The sequence below is a fragment of the Narcine bancroftii genome, unplaced genomic scaffold (assembly GCF_036971445.1).
Source record: "Narcine bancroftii isolate sNarBan1 unplaced genomic scaffold, sNarBan1.hap1 Scaffold_165, whole genome shotgun sequence".
Classification (NCBI taxonomy): Eukaryota; Metazoa; Chordata; class Chondrichthyes; order Torpediniformes; family Narcinidae; genus Narcine; species Narcine bancroftii.
The window spans coordinates 1,993,658-2,013,117 of record NW_027211900.1 but is presented as its reverse complement, the minus strand read 5'-3'; the positions used below and the strand labels follow the sequence as shown (position 1 = coordinate 2,013,117).

Genomic DNA, 19,460 nt, shown 5'->3' with positions numbered 1-19,460 from the left:
CCTCATTTGGAAATTGTGTTAGTCATTATTTAAGTGAAATTTAGTCAGTCGCCTTTCATCAAATCTGTACTGATCAGAGGTTCTGATGAAAAGTCCAATCCAAAATATTTTTACAATTATTCGAATATACATTTATCCAAAACACCTGGAAGTGTTCATACCTTCAGGCCTTGCTGGTGGTCATTCAGTCTTTCGCCCATCTCAGCAAATGACCCCATCGCATCGTCCTCTTCCTCCATCTGGAAACCATCACCTAATGCGTAGAATTCGTCTTCGGTGATATGAACTCCATAGTGACCCTCGACTGCCAACCATTTCAGAAGATCACCTACTGTCTTCTTATGTTTTTGTAGGTGATCTTCTGTTGTTTCCTACAAATTGCAAAATCCTGTTAGTTTGAAGACGTGTTGTACTTTCCTGGCAGCAATTCCATATTCCCTCATCTATTTGCAAACCCTTGGGATTGAGGAGGATGTGAAACCACTTGAGTGGAAGATGCCTGTTTATAAACAGGGGCCATTCCACACCATTTCATCGGAATATGCACATGGGCAACACGTGGTCTTGCCCAGTCTTCGATCAATACGAAAAGGATGGAAAATACTAAAGACCAGCCTCCTATACACACACACGGGCATCGACGGAATTCCGCTTCATCATTTCCCTGCTCATGTCTCCCTAACACTGCCTTCATTTCTCGGGCCCCTTCGTCTAATCCCTCCCCTTTCATTTCAAAGGCCTTCTCTGCGTCTAAAGCAACTGCTACTGTTGGCGCTTTACTCCCTTCTACTGCATGAATTAAGTTAATAAATTTACAAATATTGTCTGTTGTGCGTCTTTTTTTAATAAATCCAGTTTGGTCTAGATTTACCATTTTAGGTACATATTCTGCTAATCTGTTTGCTAATAGTTTAGCTATTATCTTATAATCTGTGTTAAGTAATGATATTGGTCTATATGATGCTGGTGCGAGTGGATCTTTCCCTGCCTTTGGTATTACTGTAATTATTGCTGTTTTACATGAATCTGGTAAGCTTTGTGTTTTGTCAATCTGGTTGATTACTTCCAGGAGGGGAGGAATTAATAAATCTTTAAATGTTTTATAGAATTCTATTGGGAATTCATCCTCTCCTGGTGTTTTATTATTTGGTAGTTTTTTTTAATTATCTCTTGTATTTCTACTATTTCAAATGGTTCTGTTAATTTATTTTATTCCTCTATTTGTGATTTTGGTAGTTCAATTTTAGTTAAAAATTCATCTATTTTGCCTTCTTTCCCTTCGTTTTTAGTTTGGTATAATTGTTCATAGAATTCTCTAAAGTTTTCATTGATCTCCGTTGGATTATATGTGATTTGTTTGTCTTTTTTCCTTGATGCCAATACAATTTTCTTAGCTTGTTCTGTCTTAAGCTGCTATGCTAGGATTTTGTGCGTTTTTTCCCTTAGTTCATAATATTTCTGTTTTGTCTTCATTATGTTCTTCTCCACCTTATATGTTTGTAGTGTTTCATATTTTATTTTTTGATCTGCCAATTCTCTTCTTTTAGTTGTATCTTCCTTCATTGCTAATTCTTTTTCTATATATACTATTTCCCTTTCCAACTGCTCTGTTTCCTGATTATAGTCCTTCTTCATCTTGGCTACATAACTTATTATTTGCCCTCTAATGAACGCTTTCATTGCATCCCATAGTATAAACTTATCTTTCACTGATTCCGTATTTATTTCAAAGTACATTTTAATTTGTCTTTCAATGAATTCTCTAAAATCCTGCCTTTTAAGTAGCATGGAGTTTAATTTCCATCTATACATTCTTGGAGGGATGTCCTCTAACTCTCTTGTCAATATCAAGGGTGAATGGTCCGATAATATTCTAGCTTTATATTCTGTTTTTCTTACTCTATCTTGCTTACGAGCTGATAACAGAAATAGGTCTATTCTTGAGTATGTTTTATGTCTACCCGAATAATATGAATATTCCTTTTCCTTTGGGTGTTGTATCCTCCATATATCCAAAAGTTGCATTTCTTGCATCGATTTAATTATAAATTTGGTTACTTTGTTCTTTCTGTTAATTTTTTTCCCAGTTTTATCCATATTTGAATCCAAATTAAGGTTGAAATCCCCTCCTATTAATATGTTCCCTTGCGTATTTGCTATCTTCAAAAAAATATCTTGCATAAACTTTTGATCTTCTTCGTTAGGGGAATATACATTGAGTAGATTCCAAAACTCCAAATATATCTGACATTTTATCATTACATATCTCCCTGCTGGATCTATTATTTCCTCTTCTATTTTAATTGGTACATTTTTACTGATTAATATAGCTACTCCTCTTGCTTTTGAATTGTACGACGCTGCTGTTACATGTCCTACCCAATCTCTCTTTAATTTCTTGTGCTCCAATTCAGTTAAATGTGTTTCTTGCACAAATGTTATATCAATTTTTTCTTTTTTCAGTAAATTTAGCAGTTTCTTCCTTTTGATTTGGTTATGTATTCCGTTAATATTTAAAGTCATATAGTTCAACATAGCCATTTCATACTTTGTTTATCTTCCCTTTCCGTTTCTCCATCATCACCTTTCCTTCTTAACCATTTCTGTTTTCTTGTTTTGAACACTTTATAAAACAACATTTCTAAAACATCAAAAATTTTCCTTATTCTCCTATTTAAAACTTCTTTAACCCCATTCTCCCCTCCCCCTCCTGAGTTGCCCTTTATCTCTTGTTGGGCAAACACATCTCCCCTCTCCATTTGGATTTGCGAATTCACTCGCAAATGTCAACTGATTTTGCAGTGACCATAACTCATCCCCACCCAGCCCCCCACCGGAAAAGATTTCAATTTTCATATGTAACAAAGGTCACTCTTTTAATTCCCTCCTTATTCCCTCTATTCCCTTTCATTCCCTTATTAATTCTTATCTATACCCTATATATTTTCCTCTAAATACGTATACATTCATGTATACACACACATACATACACATCTACATATATATATATATATATGTATATATTATATATATATATATATATATATATATATATAATATATACATACATATACCCATATACACACATACATATAGTTCGTGGTCATTTTTACTCTCATTACATGTCTTCATCTCTCTGCTTGTTTTGTAGTTGTTCTGCAAATTTTCGTGCTTCCTCTGGATCCGAGAATAGTCTGTTTTGTTGCCCTGGAATAACTATTTTAAGTACCGCTGGGTACTTTAACTTAAATTTATATCCTTTTTTCCATAAGATCGTTTTTGCTGTATTGAACTCCTTCCTCTTCTTCAGGAGATCAAAACTTATGTCTGGATAGAAAAAAAATTTTTGACCTTTGTATTCCAGTGGCTTTTTGTCTTCTCTTATTTTCTTCATTGCTTTCTCCAATATATTTTCTCTTGTTGTATATCTTAAAAATTTTACTAAAATGGATCTTGGTTTTTGCTGCGGTTGTGGTTTCGGGGCTAATGTTCTATGTGCCCTCTCTATTTCCATTTCTTCCTGTAATTCTGGTCTTCCTAGGACCCTGTTTATATTATTTCTTCTAATGTAGTTTTCCATTATATCTGTCTTCTGAGCTTACAGCTCATGTGCCTCTTTAACTTTTTTATTAGATTCTTCTAATTTCTCTTTTGTCCTCTACTTCCATTTCTACGATTATTTCTCGTTCTTCCACATTCTCCACTCTTTTTCCTATCTCTGATATGACCATTTCTATTTTATTCATTTTTTCTTCTGCATTCTTAATTCTTCTTTTTATCTCATTAAATTCTTGTAATTGCCATTCTTTCACTGATTCCATATATTCTTTGAAAAAAGATACATCCATTGTCTTGCCTTTCTCTTCTTCTTCCACTTCTTTCTGTTCTTCTTCTTCTTCTTCCTCTGGATTGACCATCTGTTGTTTCCTTCTTTTCTTTTTACCTTCTTCTTTCTTGTTGTCGTTATTGTCTCTGTTCTGCACCAGCTGCTGTGCTGCAGGTGTCTCTCTCAGCTGTGGAGATCGACTCCGCAGCTGTTTCCCCCTCCCGTCAGTGTGTTTTTTTTCTTGCGCGGTTGCGCACTTTTACTCGGATCTGCGAGCCATTTTTGTAGTCCCGAGCCCGGGACTTCCACTGACCTGAGGGAGCGGGCTTCTCTCTCCGCGGCGGGCCTCCTCGGACAGGTAAGGCCTTCACCTTCTTCTTCCGACGTTCTTTCTTCTTCTCTTCTTCCCGTTGTTTTCGACATTTCTCTCTTCGCTGCCATTTTCTTCTCACCTTTATTTTTACTTTGTTTTAAATTTTAATCTTGTACCTTTGTGTTTTGTGCGTTTTTTTTTAACTTTTCCGGAGAGGGCTGGAATTCCCTGACCGGCCACTACTCCATCACGTGACTCCCCCAACTGGATCATCTTCAGCTGTCATGATTTTCTTAGTCACAGACCTAGTTACCGCACATGCAGGATATATCTCACCATCCTCTCTAACCACATCCTTACTAGGCCAATTTGTCAATCTTAAAACTGACCCAACTTTATTCTCTGACAAATCATTCCCCAGCAAAAACGAGACACCTTGCATGGGTAACTCCTACTACAACAGTTCCTTTGACTAATTCTGAATTTAGCACAACCTTGTGAAGCAATATTGACCCTACCTCATCTCCAACACCTTTAATCAAAGTTGTCTCCTCTGTGTCTGTCCTTTGATCCACAGTTAAAACGGTTTCTAACAACAATGACTGAGCAGCCTCAGTATCTCTAAGAATGTTAACTGGAACCTGTGGTTCTCCCTCCTTTATTGAGACAAAGCCCTCTGACACAAAAGGCTTGAAAACATCCATGACCTACTGATCAGCTTATGCACCTCTGCTCTCCTTAAATTCCACTGTTTCTGTATACATGGTTCTGGTTAAACCTGTTTTTACCTTTTCTGTTTCAAGACTAGACAGTCACACGACCAGCTTTCTTACACAAATGGCATATAAATACAGAAGTTCTGTCCTTTCCTACCTTTCCTTCATCTTTTTACTGAACATTTTCTCCAGACTTTATTTCAGCCCTACTATCCTGCTCCATCCTAACCTTATGAACAGGTTTATTAATCTGGTCCACATGAGCTCTCTGAAAATGCCTATTATTCTGGAATGTCCTTTTGTGAGTCTTCCTCAACAAATTTTCCTTCACATGTAATATTTCACTATTATAATCCTCTACGTTTGTACTTTTCTCATCCAATGTTTAACTTCAACAATTTTCAATGCCTCAGAAATAGCCATCAGTTCCTATTTTCTCACCTTCTGCAGTTCTGCAGGTGATGGTTGTAACAAAAATGTATCAACATCCATTGCTGCAGTTTTTCCAGACACAAGCTTTCTGTTAGCTTGTAAAAATAGCCTGCAAAAACATCCCAATCAACTAATAAATCATGAAACTGCAATGTTCAAATCCTAAAGGGACCCGCACATTAACAAAAATGACCCCAAAAACCAGTAGCAATAGATATGCACGACAACACAGGGTTATTTAAACAAAAGTAGTTTAGAATTTTATTTGAACATGAAAACAGAATTGAACTTTAACTTATTACTTAACCTACCTAACCCACTTAATCCGCCCTCAAATACTAAGTGCAGGTGAGTGTAATGTGTATTGAAGATTAGAAAAGTTCTTTGGATCACAGTCCTGGTTGCAGGCAATTCTTGCAACAGTGCTCATACATTAGCATTAACAAAGTTCACCAAGCTTTGGTGTTTAACAGACAAATGGTTACCACTCAGAAGGGCTCTTGCTGGTTTTCAGAGAGAGAGATTCCATTTCCAGAGCATCTGCAACTGATTTCTTCTTAATTAGTCTTTCTGACAGAACTTTCCCCCTTCAGGGTTCTCCGGATGATCCTTTTTCTTTCAGGTCATCTTTCAGACCACCAGTCTTCTCCTTTGACCAGGCAGCCTTCCAAAGTTTGGCAGCTTGTCCCTCTGGAACAGATTTCTCTGACTCCTTCTCTCTCACTCCCTCCCTCTCTGAGAGCAAAGCTGTTCTAACTCTGCCTGCTAACGCCACATGCTCTCCTAGGCAAGCTGTATGTGGATACTTTGTTGCTCCTTTGCAAAAAGCAGGATGCAATAATCCTGCTAAAATTCTGGCTTTTCAAATGTGTGTGTGTGGAAGCTGCTCGAGTAATTCATTCCAAGCTACCTCTAAAACTCTTGTCACACTGCACATTCAGAGATCTGAGAAGAACCCTTGGCCGAGCCAACTTTGCTTGAAAGTAAACAACAATCACTAGCGATCTGTGGTCGTCTCAGCCTTCCTTAAGATAGGTTGCAGACACCACCTTATCAATTAGTGCATTGGATCAGGTAGTGCCGGAAATGCACAGAGAAGCCGCTGTGTGGAGATTTCACAGAAATACAGTTTAGAAGCAGGAAAGGATCAGATGTTATTGAACAACAATGAAAGGAACTATTAGCATGTGGTCTACAAAGTAACCTTCTTTTTGTATACTTTATTTAAAATCAAATTCAAAATCCACAATAAAATACATCATATTAACATACAAAAATTTCCCCCATATATACCCCCCTCCCACCCCCTCTCTTAGCTCCCTCCCATCCTCTACAACCTCAAACTAAAGAAACAAACCATCATAGTCGGGTTTGATGTCACCAATCAACCATGACATATTTAGACCCATACACTTCACAGAGGGACCCGCACATTAACAAAAATGGTAGACGGATGGCGTAAATTGTAAGTTATCTTTTCCAATGGAATACATGATTGCAAGTCCATGTGCCATCTCTGAATACTTAATTCAATTTCATCTTTCCAGGTTATAGCTTTACATTTTCTCGCTACTGCCTATTCCAACTGAATAAATGCAATTTGAAATGTATCCAATTTCATTTCCAAACTCCATTTTACTTCATATGTCCCAATAAAAATTCCATAATTCCATTCAGAAAGGGTTTCACCTGATCACCTCACCATACTGAATGTAAAAAAGACCCTATCTATTCCCCACATTGAAAACACATATCCAAAGAGATAAATCTATACCTCTTCAACTTCTCAGGTGTTAAGTAAAGTTGATGAATAAAATTATAATGAACGAATCTTTATCTTACGTTTACTGGCTTAGTCACACTGTCCTCACATAATGTCATCCAATCATCCTGAGAAATTAAAACCGACAGATCCTTCTTCCTTTTACTTCTCACTTTATAAATATCCGACTTAGGCATCTTATTTTGTAATAAAGCATACATTTGTGTAATCAATCCCCTTTCCCCTCCTTCAATAATTGAACATTCAAATCTCTTCCTTCGAGGTAATCTCAAACTGTGTCCAAAATTATCTAGTAACAAAGTTACTAAGCATGGACCTGATCCATTTTTTCATTCTATCACTGATATGAAACAAAATTTCCAGCTTCATAACAATCTTCGGCCAAGATAATACCTTTCTTTTCCCAAATATTCAGGAATACGTGATTTATTTTTATACAAAGCTTATTTTAATACAAAGGGTTTTAGCCGAAATTTTGCCCTCAGCACCAATAGCAACGTTGGTCCGATACCATATTTCCATGAAATGTTTTAACACCGGTAAAGGATAATTTTGGAAAAGTTGAGCATTCCATTTATAAATAAACTGTTGCATTCTTTGTTCATGAAGCTGAGCCATTTGGATTTTAGCCCAACGTAAAGATTGTTGTGATCCAACCATTCTATTAATAAACTTGAATTGTGCCGCTTCATAATAATCCTGAAAATGTGGTAATTATAAAACTCCAAGTCAATTTTTGTATAGATACTCTTGCCTATTTACCTTTTCATAATAAAGATCTTCCCAGCACATGGAAATCCTTAAAACCTTTTAGGAATCCCACATGTAATTGATTGACAAAAATACTGAATACGGGGGAAAAAATTCATTTTAAAACACTGTCGTGCTGGACACAACCAAGAAAGACTCAGCCACCACATTGAAAGCCATTAATGATGTTTTTATTCAAATTCAGCCCGCGCCCTCTTAAGGGCAGCCTAAGCTCAGTCACCTCGTGCATTGTGATATCAGAATCGCTGCCCCAGGCGTGCGCTGGGCAGGTGAATTGAGGCAGGGAGAAAACCTTGACAGCGCCATCTTCCCATGGCTGCTCCGCCATGTGGCGTTATACACCATGAGAGACTGTGCCAACACAGCGCCCTATTAAAGTTATCGGTAAATCTTTCCACCTATTTAAATCTTATTTAATTTAATGTAATAATGGTCTATAATTCAACTCATATAAATGATTATAATTATCATCTACATTTATCCCGAAATACTTAATTTTATCCAACCACTTAAATGTAACAATATCTCTGCAGTTTGCATAATCCATTCTTGTCAAAAGCATCATTTCACTCTTATCCCAATTAACCTTATATCCTGATAATGCACCACACTGTTCCAACCTTCCAACTCAATAAAAACATTTTACCAAGAACAAGCATGTGGTCTTGAAGGTAAAAATCACAGTTAAAACTTAATGACTATTTTCAAATCCACTGCGTCATGTGAACCATGGCAGTGAACAGAACAAAAGTATCTGGAAAAAGCAAGGCAAAACACCTTTCAGGATTGGCCCAAGGCATTGCAAATGAACACATGGCACAGGGTCAATCCCCAGAGACATTCAGATTTCACACCTATACACTCAAGGCTGAGGTTTCTGACTTGAATTTGATGAAAGGCAAACCACAGATTCTTGGTGCATCTTTACGAAGAACACTCTTGTTTTGATTTCAGCCACAAAACCAGGACTCCAGTCTCTCATCTCATCTCATTCCAGGGCAGAAACCAAAGGAAAGGGCACATTCTTCTGGGGGTCCTTGGTTAATATTTACTCTTAAATCACCACGGCAGAAACACAGAACATAGAACACTGCAGCATAGTACAGGCCCTTCAGCCCTTGATGTTGTGCCAACCCATATATTCCTTCCTAAAAAAAGCACTAAACTCTCCCTACCCCAAAACAATAAAGAGTATTTAATTCCTGCCTTTGACAGCCAATTGTTCCCAGAAGAAATATTAAAAATAATTATACTTCAAATGTAACAACAGAAAATGTTGGAAATAGTCAGCAGGTTGGTCACCTCCTGACTTGCTGGGAGTTTCCAGCCTTTTCTGTTCTTATTGAAATATCCAGTAATTCCAGTTTTATCATTTACACTTTAAACCTTGGGGATCCTTTGTCCTGTGAAAGGAAAGAGAATGTTTTTCATTTTAATTTACAAAAATAAGACTATCTGGACCCATTTATTAAGTAGGAATGTATAAATTCCAAGTAGGATTCACTTGTTGAAGACCTTGTTTAAGTTTCAGAATAAATGAAGCACCCAATCTGTAGATGCTTTGGAAAAAGATAAGACAAAGCATAAATGATTTACTAACACTGAATTGGAGATAATTAGCTGCGAAACACCAAACTCTCCTTATAGGATGAGTGTCTGATGTTTACGTGAGTAATGAACCTTGTGCACACAGTACAACTTATGTTCATTTCGACATTGCCTCATAGAAGGTTTCACACGTGACCGAGAGTACCTGCTGCGTGTTTTCTTCCCTGCGGTCGACATTGAAGTCTGACGATTCCTCCGCAGCAACTCGGGAATGAAACCACCTGCCTCTGATCTTCTTGCAGCAGTTGCACGTCATTCTTTTCCGAGGAGTGAGGGATCTCCTACTCTGCTCCTCTTCCCCAGCCACTCGTGCCACTTGTAGACAGCACAAGGCATTGCCCATTCTCCTGCAAGTCACACGCGAGGTGTTTCCAGTGACGTGTGATGTAGTAATTCAAATACGTCACCACCGTGAGCCTCACTTGGCCAAAAAGCCCTGGTATTCGGCAAATACTGTGCCAAGCGCTCGCACCACGTTCAACCCTCACAATGAACACGACTGCAGTCTCAGCAACTGGGTTTGCTGGCTGTGTGATGTCATCAATGGGTTTATTGTTACACAATAATACAGAAAGACAAGTGAAACCATGGTAATCTCCCAATATTTACTCTCTCGCTATGATGTCACAATGAGACCCCAACCCCCCCCACATTCTCGGAATGAATGTACTCAAGGGGCAGTTTATATTTGAGGGTCTCCCGCCAACCATTGTTGTCGGGGCAGCCAGGTGGACTCCTCTTGTCATTGCCCCTCCCTCCCAGGTAGTCTGCACCCACCTGGATCGGGTGCCAGGGGGCTATAAGGAGATCGGGGAAGTGATTGATACCCTCCTCTATGAGGGACTGTGATAAGACCCGCCGTGCCCCCCAAAAACACCCCATTCTGGCCTGTCTGTAAGAAAAATGACACGTGGTGAATGTTATTGCAAATTGGACAAATTCACTCCCCTCCTCAACTCACTCTTGCTGTGGTCGTTTCCGATGTGGTTGAACCACTTCATTGGATTCCAGATGATGGAATGTTTATTTGACACCATTACATCTCCCAAAATCATTAAACTGCTCTGGGAGGGGAAAAAAAGTTTGGTATCAGAGATGATTTTTCTGGGAAAACATGGCACCATAAGAGTGACCCAACTTATCAAAGGCTTGTTTCATGGAGCTAGGATCGCAGATGTTTAATTCACATTAGTTAGATCAACAGGGGTTAGGAAATGGCCTTGTCTTTGTCACATTATGAAAGCTCCAAATCCCAGAATATTCCCTAACTAAAGTCACTTTTGGCAACAGTGCATTGAAAAGGTTTCTTTTGCCATGTCCAGACGTGTAAAACATCTGACATTTCCAATTTCGGATTTCAGATTTTTTGTCAGAGTTCATACATGACGTCACATCCATCCCTGAAATTATTTTTGCTGTGGGCCATGCAGAATTAACCCTTCTTGGCAATGCCATATAAAGCTGACTCAACACTGAGATGTAAACAAATAAAGAAATTTAAACAAACCGACTGTACGATACAGAGAGAAAAACATCAATAAAGTGTAAAAGTACCCTCCTTACATAAGTCCCTGAACTGAGTTTGTTGTTGAGGAGTCTGATGGTAGCAGCTGTTCCTGAACCTTGTGGCACCGATATCTCTTTCCTGAGTGTGTGCTGCGTGGTGTGGATTCTTGAACATTGATGCTGCCTTCCGATGGCAGAGTTCCAGATGTTTTCGTTGGTGAGGAGGGTTTTGCCTGTGATGTCTTGGGCTGTGTCCACTTCCTTTCAGAGGGCTTTTCAGTCAAGGGTATTGATGTGCCTATACCCAACTGGGATGGAGCCGATCAGCACACTTTCTACCACACCTCCGTAGAAACTTGCCAGGGTTTCCGATGTCGTACCAAAGCTCCGCAAATCCCTGAGGAAGTACAGGTGTCGACGTCTTTTTTTCACAATGCCATTTGTGTGTTGGGTCCAAGATAATGACTTTCAAGATCTGAAATTTGCTCACCCTCTTCACCACTAATCCCCTGATGATCACTGAACCATACAACTCTGGATTTCCCTTCCTGACATCCACAATCAGCTCCTTGGTTTTGGTGGCATTGAGTGGGAGTTGGTTGTTCATGCACCATTCAGCCAAGTTTTCATTCTCCCTTCTGTATGCTGTCTCATCGCCCCATTATATACAATCCACTACCATGGTAGCATCAGTTGCATTGGCTTTGTTGTACTGAGCCACGCAGTCATAAGTTTATAGAGAGAAAGCAGGGACTAAGAACACAGCCCTCTGGTACTGGTGGAGATTGTAGAGGAGATGTTCTTACTGATCCTCACTGATTGTGGACAGGAGGAGAGGGAAATTCAGCATCCAATTACACAGTGGGGTGTTGAGTCCCAAGGTCTTGGAGTTTGATGATCAATTTTGAGGGAATGATGGTGTTAAATGGCAAACTGTTGTCGATAAAAAGCATCCTGAAGTATGCATCTTTGCTGTCCAAGAGTTCCAGGGCTTTGTGTAGTGCCAGTGAGATGGCATCCACCATAGACCTACTGCTACGATTGCAAATTGGAACCGATCCATTTCACCGCTCAGAGAGGAGCTGATAGGCTTCAGCACCCAGCCTTTCCAAACAGCTCCTCACTTCTGACTGAGGTTCAAGGTTCAAGACTCCTTTTATTTTAGGCAGACGGAGAGTCACCACTTTGTCCAGCTCCCCTTGCAGAAATGAGGCCCCAGCAAGGAATGGTTGACAAGGCCAGTGCTCTAAGCACTGAGCTATTGGAGTAGAAAGGGAATCAAAACAACCTCTGTTCAGAGCCACGGTCTGTGAATTCTCCTCCTATGCTCCCTCAGCCTCTGCGGCTGCACAGTCTCCTGTTTAATTCATTGACAACATCGTGGCCCATCCCTTCGCAAGTGAACATGAACACAGTGTCTTGTTGCTCTTCTGCCCTCACGGAACTTTTTGTAGTCGTTGGCACATTGTGATGTTCCACTGCGAATCGCAGACGCCATGCAGTGCGATTTTTTTGGTGAGGTCCCCCCAGTCAGTATGGTTGACATGGAATGACTGGAGATTGCACTTGATTACGTCTTTGTAGTGAAAACGTGGGCGGCCAACATTGCGGGGAGCATCTGGTAGCCCACCGTAGAGGACATCTTTGGGCAATCGGCCATCCTGCATACAGACAATGTGGCTAGCCCACCGCAGGCAGTGAGCGCGAATGATTGAGTAGAGGTCCGTACCTCCAGTCTTCTCCAGGACTTGGACGTTTGTGACTCTGTCGTGCCATGAGTAGCCTAGGATGGATCTGAGGCAGCAGAAATGGAATGCGTTAGGCAGTGTTCATGCTTTATGTATGTGACCCAGGGTTCAAGGCTGTAGAGAAGCATACTCAGCACGCAGGCCTCGTAGACTCGGATTTTCAACTTGGTGGAGAGGTGGCAGTTTTCCCACACATGGGCATGGAGACAATGGATGCTTTTCCCAGGCTTGTGTCCAGTTCTGCATCAAGTGAGTTCGTTGTTGTCACAGTGAAGCCTCAGTAGCAGAATTTGTCTATGTTGGCGAGCACTGACCCATTGATCGTAACTGATGGAGTGTCGTGGGTTTGTTGGCTAAAGATGCCCGTCTTGCCCAGGCTCATTTTCCGACCAAATTCAGTGCAGGCAGATGCAAATGCATCACACAATACTTGCAGCTCTGGCTGGGAGTGAACCATGAAGGCAGCATCATCTGCATAGAGCAGTTCTCAAATCATAACTCTTCTGATTTATGTCCTGGCCCGGAGCCGTGACAGATTAAAAAGTTTTCTGGAGCTCCTTGTGTGCAGCGCTGTGCCTGAAGCTTCTGGAAAGGCATGGCGCAGAAGAGCAGAGATGAAAATGCCAAACAGAACTGGAGCGAGTACGCAACCCTGTTTTATGCTGCATTGGATTGGGAACTCTTCTGATCTCAAGCCATCGAATTGGGCAGTGGCCTCTATGATGTTGTGAAACTGGACGATGATGGACAGTAGTGTGTCAGGGCAGCCAAGATGTTTTAAGACATGGAATAGATGTGAGTCAAAGGCCTTGGTCAGGTCGATGAAGCACATATAGAGAGGTTTGCGTTGTTTAATGCATCTCTCTTGCAGTTGTTGGAAGTCGAAGGCCAAATCGACGTGGGGGTGGGGGGGGGGGTTGAATGGGATTGCACAACAGAGTATGTTGTCTACAAGGCTGAGCAGTGAGATGCCATGGTAGTTACTGCAGTCTTGGTGGTCACCTTTGTTCTTGGAAAGGGTCACAATATTTGCGTCCCGCAGATCTTTGGGGATGTAACGGTGGAGCCAACATGTTTTGAATAGTATTGTGAGCTCGGAGGTAAGTGCTTCGCCACCAATCTTCAAGATCTCAGAAGAGATACCATTGATTCCAGGTGATTTGTTATTTTTCATGCAATGGACTGCTTTTATGACATCGGTGATGGTAAATTCAGCATCTAGCTCCGCTAGGACAGGTAGTTGCGGCAGTGTGTTGTTGATGATGTCAGGGTCCACAACGATTGGTGTTGTGTAACACAAGCTCCAGATCCAAACCTCCGACATGATCAGGAAGCCTTCAGCATCCGAGACCCTTCAGAAGCCCTTTTTGCCCTCAGCACCCTCTCGTATCCCATTTCCTACGGGGATTCCCATGAGCCAGTCTCCAGCAGCCCGCAGCCTGAGCGGTTCCCATGAACATAACTCATGTGCAGCCTGTGTGGCTCCTTTAGCCGCTGAACCCATTTCTGATCCACTGTTATGGTCACTGGCCGGTGGAATCATATCCCAAGCTTCACCTTCTTAACAGGGATGTTCTCTTCATTTCTGGTGCCCTGCTCCCCAGAGTATGCTGAGGGGGTGTAGGGCTTCCCATCGGTTGCAGGGTGGGAATATGATGATTGGGTGTAGGGCTTCCCGTCAGTTGCAGGGTGGGAGTATGCTCAGAGGGTGTAGGGCTTCCCATTGGTTGCAGGGTGGGAGTATGCTGAGGGGGTGTAGGGCTTCCCGTCAGTTGCAGGGTGGGAGTATGCTGAGGGGGTGTAGGGCTTCCCATTGGTTGCAGGGTGGGAGTATGCTGAAGGAGTGTAGGGCTTCCCGTCAGTTGCAGGGTGGGAGTATGCTGAGGGGGTGTTCCCATCGGTTGCAGGGTGGGAGCATGATGAGGGGGTGTGTAATGGAAGATTTAAACCATGTTTCTTACTTTTGCAGCCTTTGCTCCTGCAAGGCTGAGAACCTGCTTGTTGCATATGAATTAGTAGACATTATCTAAATTTACACTATGGGGCCCAGGGATGCATATGAATCAGTAGACATTATCCAACTTCCCTCATGAGGCCCAGAGATGCAGTTGTCTTTTGTTGGTCGCAGACTGTCAGGAGACCTTGAAGATAATTAAATCATTTATTCAAAGAGATAAGATCTGAAGTAAACAACTTTTGGGGTAATATAAGCCATGGTCCCACTGCTGAAGTTTGAGACTCTCCAAGAGGTGGCAACATCTCTCAGCAAGAAGAAGAACTTCAAGAATCCAGCTAACGTCCCGGTCAAGGGAGGTGGAGAAGCTGCTACCAGCGCCCCGACAACCTTCTACAAATGTGCAGTCGTTGCCTTGCTTCAGCAGTTGGGACCAGTCCAGGTGTTGATGTATAATTGGGAAGGGCTTGCATATTGTAGTGTGAATTCAGATTTAAATTTAGTAATAAAGCCTTGTATAAACTGAACTGCTCTCGGTGTGTGTGTGTCTATTTTCTTTTGGTAGCTCAAACACTGTGACCAATCTAAAACGAACAAAATGAGAGGTATAAGTTTACCCAAGACGGTGTAGGGCTTTCCGTCGGTTGCAGGGCGGAAGTATGCTGAGGGGGTGTAGGGCTTCCCGTCGGTTGCAGGGTGGGAGTATACTGAGGGGGTGTAGGGCTTCATGTCAGTTGCAGGGTGGGAGTATGCCGAGGGGGTGTAGGGCTTCCCGTCAGTTGCAGGGTGGATGTATGCTGAGGGGGTGTAGGGCTTCCCATCGGTTGCAGGGTGGGAGTATGCTGAGGGGATGTAGGGCTTCCTGTCGGTTGCAAGGTGGGAGTATGCTGAGGGGGTGTAGGGATTCCTGTCGGTTGCAGGGTGGGAGGGGGTGTATGGTTTTCTGTACGAGTACTGGTTGTTGGGAGTGTATTGTTTGGCGGGGCCCTTTGGGGTGATGTGATGGTTGGCTGTCCTAGTGTCTGTTGCCTTCATGCTGATCCATAGGGGACTGTGAGTCTCCCACATTGTCCACGATTGCAACCGGTGCAAAGTCCCTGGTGGCCACCGAGTCTTCCCGTCCGTCCCTGAATGTGACAAATGCATAGTGGGGATTCGCCTGGCTCAACTCCACTGGGTCCACCCGTGGGTCCATTTTGTGGGGCTGGGCAGTGCTTCCAGAGGAGTGTTGGTCCCAGTGTCATCAACCATCTAGGCAGCACTGTGCCTGTCGCGGCTTTCCTCGTAAAGGAAAACATATGGTCATGTGGTGTTGTGTTAGTGGTGGTACACAATAACGAGCGTATAGAATGTAAAGCCTCTGGTAACACATCTTGCCATCTTGTCACGAGTAGGTCTTTTGCCTTTCAGATCAACAGGATGGTTTTCCAGAGAGAGGCATTTTCCCTTTCTACTTGCCCATTTCCCCTGGAACTGTAGCTTGCGGTGCAGTTGGTGGCAAAACCTCTGTCCTGTAGGTACTGGGTCGACTTCGGCATTCATAAAGCGGAACCCCTCTTTGTGTACATAGCTGGAGTACTCACACATGCTGAAAATGGATTGCAGGCACTTTACTACTGTGGCTGCCGATACGTGGGGACATGGGATTCCAAAAGATCAGTGGGAGTATTCGTCTATGGCATTAAGGAAATAGACATTCCTGTCGTAGGAAGGGTGCGGGCCTTTAAAGACAAGGCTGAGGTGCTCAAAAGATCTAGTAGCTTTCATAAGTGTAGCTTTATCCGGCCAGTACAATTGTAGTTTGCATTCCGCACAGATGGGACAGCCCTTGTTTACTGTCCTTACTTCCTCTCCCGAGAATGGGAGATTTTGGGTCCTTTTGAAGTGAAACAGTCTAGTGACTCCCGGGTGGCCCAGCTCATTGTGCAAGCTCTGCAGTTGGGACATGTGGTTGAGGGCCTCACAGTTGTCCCTGGACAGTGTATCTGAGGGCTCATTGAGCCTCCCTGGATGGTAAAGAATGTCGTAATTATATGTAGTCAATTCTATCCTCCAGCACAAGATTTTATTGTTTTTTTATCTTCTCCTGTTCTGGTTGGCGAACGTAAAAGCCATAGATCATTGGTCCTGACAAGGTTTCCATGCCAGATAATCTCTCCAGTGCCTTACTGCTTCCACAATGGCTTGAGCCTCCTTTTCCACTGCTGAGTCTCTCACCTCTGACCACTGTAGGGTCCATGAGAAAAAGGCTACCGGTCGCCCCTCCTGGTTCAGTGTAGGAGCTAGCGCTACATCTGATACATCGGTCTCCTCTTGGAATGGGATCGTCTCATCTATGGATGGCAGGATTGCTTTTGCAGTCAGGTCCTTAATATCTGTGAAGGCTTTGACAGCTGCTGGGCAGGTTGGGAACCGGAGGCTTTTATCAGTGGGCAAGCCCTGTCCTCATAGTTGGGGACCCACTGTGCATAATATGCAAAATGTCCCAAATATCTCTTTAAGGTTTTCTGTTAGTGTGGGACTGGGAGGTCTGGGAGCAGGTGCATGCGGACAGGGTCTGGGCTGATTTTCCCCGTTCTGTACCACATATCCCAGGATGGCCAGTTACCTAGTGCTAAAGACACACTTGTCCCTATTATACATTAGATTGAGTTCCTCTGCTGCCTGAAAACAAATGGAAGGTTAATGTCATGGTCAGATTGTGAGTGGACACCTACCAACTGATCCCTTCGCCATGCGGACACTCGGTCCTGGGCAAGCGTGTGCACCCTGTGGGACATTGGGGTTGGCTAGGGGTGTCTCAGAGTTAGCAACCCATCCAGGAGATCCTGGTAGTAGATCATGATCAGGAGGGCGACTTGTCGTACGCCTTCTGCCCGTGCTTGTCGCGATCCTTAATTGTAAGTCAGAAACCCAGGTGGTTGCACGGCCAATCCCGGTTCCGTTGAATTAACTAACAGGCGGAGCTGTATATATATATGTATATATATATAAAATATATATATATATTAGTCTATTAAATTGTGACTAACATCAACCACATTAGACAGAGTCCAAGTTAAATGCTAGTTTTAATAGACAAGTATATAAAGCAAGTTCTTGCCTCTGTGCAAGCCCAGGTCAGAATGGAGGAGCCTAGGATTGGTCGGCTTTATATATGAGGTTGTCAGGTGGTGGTGCTGGTGACCTAGAGGAGTAATAGCATATCACCACAGTATATTCTCCACTTATATAAATGCAGAACATTTATAAAGAAGGGCAAGACAGGTCAGGTGCCTATTCTTTGAAGGTGAAAAGAATGATGTCATTAGAACATAGAACACTACAGCACAGTAGAGGCCCTTATGCCCTTAATGTTGTGCAGACCCATATATTCGTTCCAAACTAAAATACTAAAGTCTTCCTGCCTTGTGACCCTCTATTATTCGCTAATCTAGGTGCCAGTCTAAGGGTCTCTTAAATGCCCATAGAGGGGAGGCAGCACCCACTTTGGGAATCACTATGCGATGTTAACTTTTGGTTTACGGTATCTTGACCTTTTCTCCAGCACGGTGAAGGATGTGAATGTGTCGTAACGGCTCTTTGTCACAGAATTTACTATCTTCCATTCATCTTCACGTCCAACCAAAACTGTACTCTCCGAATGTGATCTTCCCAGCAAGAAGCCAGTGCAATCCTCTGGTGTTCCATAAATGGAAGAGAGGTATTTCAGCCCCTGAATGCTGCTGTCCTGGTCAACCTGCCCGAAGGGCAGTGCCCACAGAACACCTGTGTAGGATTCCACTATTGTCCTGGGAGTTGGGGCTTAATGGGTTAGAGAAGAACACATTGTCGATGTTGACCACGGCATACCAGGGTTTGTCGCCCCTGCCCGTGATATCCTCCACCAATTTAACCACATCGAAAACGACCGCAGCAAGAGTGAGTAGGGGGGGGGTGGGGGTGGGGGGGTGGGGAGTGAATTTGTCCAATTTACAGTATCATACACCACGTGCCATTTTTATTACAGACAGGCCAGATTGGGCTGTCTTATCACACCCCCTCATAGAGGAGGGTATCAATCACTTCCCCGATCTCCTTATAGCCCCCTGGCACCCGATCCAGGTGGGTGCAGACTACCTGGGAGGGAGGGGCAATGACAAGAGGAGTCCACCTGGCTGCCCCGACAACAATGGTTGGCGGGAGACCCTCAAATATAAACTGCCCCTTGAGTACATTCATTCCGAGAATGTGGGGGGGTTGGGGTCTCATTGTGACATCATAGCGAGAGAGTAAATATTGGGAGATTGCCATGGTTTCACTTGTCTTTCTGTATTATTGTGTAACAATAAACCCATTGATGACATCACACAGCCAGCAAACCCAGTTGCTGAGACTGCAGTCGTGTTCATTGTGAGGGTTGAACGTGGTGCGAGCGCGTGGCACAGTGTTTGCCGAATACCAGGGCTTTTTGGCCAAGTGAGGCTCACGGTGGTGACGTATTTGAATTACTACATCACACGTCACTGGAAACACCTCGCGTGTGACTTGCAGGAGAATGGGCAATGCCTTGTGCTGTCTACGAGTGGCACGAGTGGCTGGGGAAGAGGAGCAGAGTAGGAGATCCCTCACTCCTCGGAAAAGAATGATGTGCAACTGCTGCAAGAAGATCAGAGGCAGGTGGTTTCATTCCCGAGTTGCTGCGGAGGAATCGTCAGACTTCAATGTCGACCGCAGGGAAGAAAACACGCAGCAGGTACTCTCGGTCACGTGTGAAACCTTCTATGAGGCAATGTCGAAATGAACATAAGTTGTACTGTGTGC

At 42.9% G+C, this 19,460-nt stretch overlaps 1 protein-coding gene across 3 annotated transcripts in view; it reads right to left on the bottom strand.

The window, feature by feature from the left end:
- LOC138750532 (microtubule-actin cross-linking factor 1-like) overlaps positions 1-9,923 on the bottom strand; it is a 28,806-nt gene extending 18,883 nt beyond the window's left edge. Inside the window, exons 1-2 of one of the 3 annotated variants that reach the window (XM_069912621.1) lie at positions 9,595-9,923; positions 162-371 (exon numbers count right to left, since the gene is read on the bottom strand). In XM_069912621.1, the coding sequence (XP_069768722.1) occupies positions 162-371; positions 9,595-9,792 (408 nt within the window). In that variant the 5' untranslated portion in view covers positions 9,793-9,923. Of the gene's footprint in view, positions 1-161; positions 372-5,772; positions 6,341-7,129; positions 7,772-9,594 lie in introns of those variants that run through there. The other 2 variants (XM_069912623.1, XM_069912624.1) reach the window with 2 other exon arrangements.
- Positions 9,924-19,460: the final 9,537 nt, after the last annotated feature.